Genomic DNA, 1,769 nt, shown 5'->3' with positions numbered 1-1,769 from the left:
TTTTTTTTTTTCTTCACAAAAAAAAAAACAAAGAAAGAAAAGAAACCTTCAACCCATTTAAACTAATAAGGAGACAAGGTGAACATGAGAATGATCCAATTTAAAAACCATAGCCTGTTGTAATCTTATCACTCATCATGACCAAAGATATACTCCCTTACCTGGACTTTCGAAAATGCCGGCGTTTCCCAAGGGCCTTGAAACAGGAGGGCGAGCAGGAGTTCTTCAGGTCCACTAACTGGTAGATGATTGGATTGTACATAGCGGAGGACTTGGCGAGGAGAGTGGGAATGACAGACACGGGTATCGGCACCGAGTCTGGCTCCCCAAACGCCGACACCACGGACACAACCGCGTACGGGATCCAAGCGATCAGGAATCCCGCGCAGATCAGCATGGCCACCTCGGTTTGAAACGCATCCAAGTTATTTTGACCTCTCGTAACTCACCTTTGAGGAAAAATCCGCTTCTTTGGCATACCTTTGTCAGTTTGATCTCCAGGTTTTGATTGTTATTGATCCGGGCGTCAAAGTGTGAGATTTCCTTTGCGGAAGACTTGACTTTACAGATGATCCTCACGTAGGAGAAGACCATGATGCCGGTCGGAAGGACGAGACAGAAGAAGAGAATGGACATGACGAAGCTTTGGCCGGACACGGAGGATTGCGCCAACCACCAGTTCAGCGTGCAGGAGGTCCCGAATGGTTCCGGGGCGTAGCTTCCCCAGCCTATCAGGGGCATGGTGGCCCAAAAGGCGGCATACAGCCACACGAAGGCCAAGCAGAGGAAAGCGTGATGCCGTTTCAACCACGTCCCTGCGCGGCAAAGAAATAGGAGGTCCGACGCCAAGTGAGTGCTTACCGCTTGAATCCGCCGTCGGCGAAAGCAAACGAAACCTCGGCTTCCACGTACCGTATCGGAGATGGCAGATCTTGAAGTATCGGTCCAAGCTGACCATCGTCATGGTGGTGAGGCTCCCGCATCCAAAGAAAAAGCCCGCCCAGCCGTAGAACTGACAGCCGTCCCAACCGAACAACCAACGGTGGGAGAAACTAGAAACAATAAAAAAGGGCTTTCCTGTCACTAAAGGACAGGGGTAGTGGAATATCAGGAATGTCAAAGGAAAACGAGAGGGCGACACACAAACGACAAGGAGTCATGAGGATCACCAACGGAAAGATGCGTGGGAGTGTGTTGACAAGGATGATGGTGGCAGGATGAAAAAGAGAAAAAGAAGCAGAAGAAGGGTAAAGAGTAAAAGTATGGAAAACAAGATTAGTTTTGGTTTGGTTTTTAATGAGTCGGATTTACTCATACATTTGGATTGACATTAACAGCAGAGCTGTGTTCTTAACAAAGGTTGTGATGGTAGCAGAATCAATAGCAATTTGTCGAGCTACCCCGACAGCTGCAAAACATAAATTCCATTGAACGATAAGGGGAACCAGCCATTCGTGTATTGACGTAGCGACAATTGGTCAAGATACTGTCTACGCGACGGACATTTGAATTTCAGAAAAATGTGTTCAAAGACGCAAAAGACAAGCGCAACCCTTGATTTGCGGATCAAATCTGTGAAATCAATTATCTGCCCGTAGTTTTTCCCATGAACCACATGGCACTCGACTTGAACCGGAACGCAATATTTGATTTGCGGTGCTCATGAGCACCCCTGGTCATACGGCTCACCCAGGACATACCCAGATAACGATCGTTCATCAAGAAAAAAGAACGGGAACATTCTGATGATTATCACAGTTTGTATCACG

General features: G+C 47.4%; 1 protein-coding gene across 1 annotated transcript; it reads right to left on the bottom strand.

Annotated features, from left to right (window-relative positions):
- Positions 1 to 135: 135 nt before the first annotated feature.
- Positions 136 to 1,235, bottom strand: LOC109509702 (opsin-5-like). The gene is made up of 3 exons (XM_019859522.1): positions 913 to 1,235; positions 481 to 815; positions 136 to 403 (listed from the first exon to the last, which is right to left on the bottom strand). Exons 1-3 carry the CDS (start codon positions 962 to 964, stop codon positions 158 to 160), a joined length of 633 nt encoding a protein of 210 aa, XP_019715081.1. The 5' UTR covers positions 965 to 1,235; the 3' UTR covers positions 136 to 157.
- Positions 1,236 to 1,769: the final 534 nt, after the last annotated feature.

This window comes from Hippocampus comes, unplaced genomic scaffold (genome assembly GCF_001891065.2).
Source record: "Hippocampus comes isolate QL1 unplaced genomic scaffold, H_comes_QL1_v1.1 C17009515, whole genome shotgun sequence".
NCBI lineage: Eukaryota > Metazoa > Chordata > Actinopteri > Syngnathiformes > Syngnathidae > Hippocampus > Hippocampus comes.
Note: the sequence above shows the minus strand (reverse complement) of the source record. Positions and strands in the feature narration are given on the sequence as shown.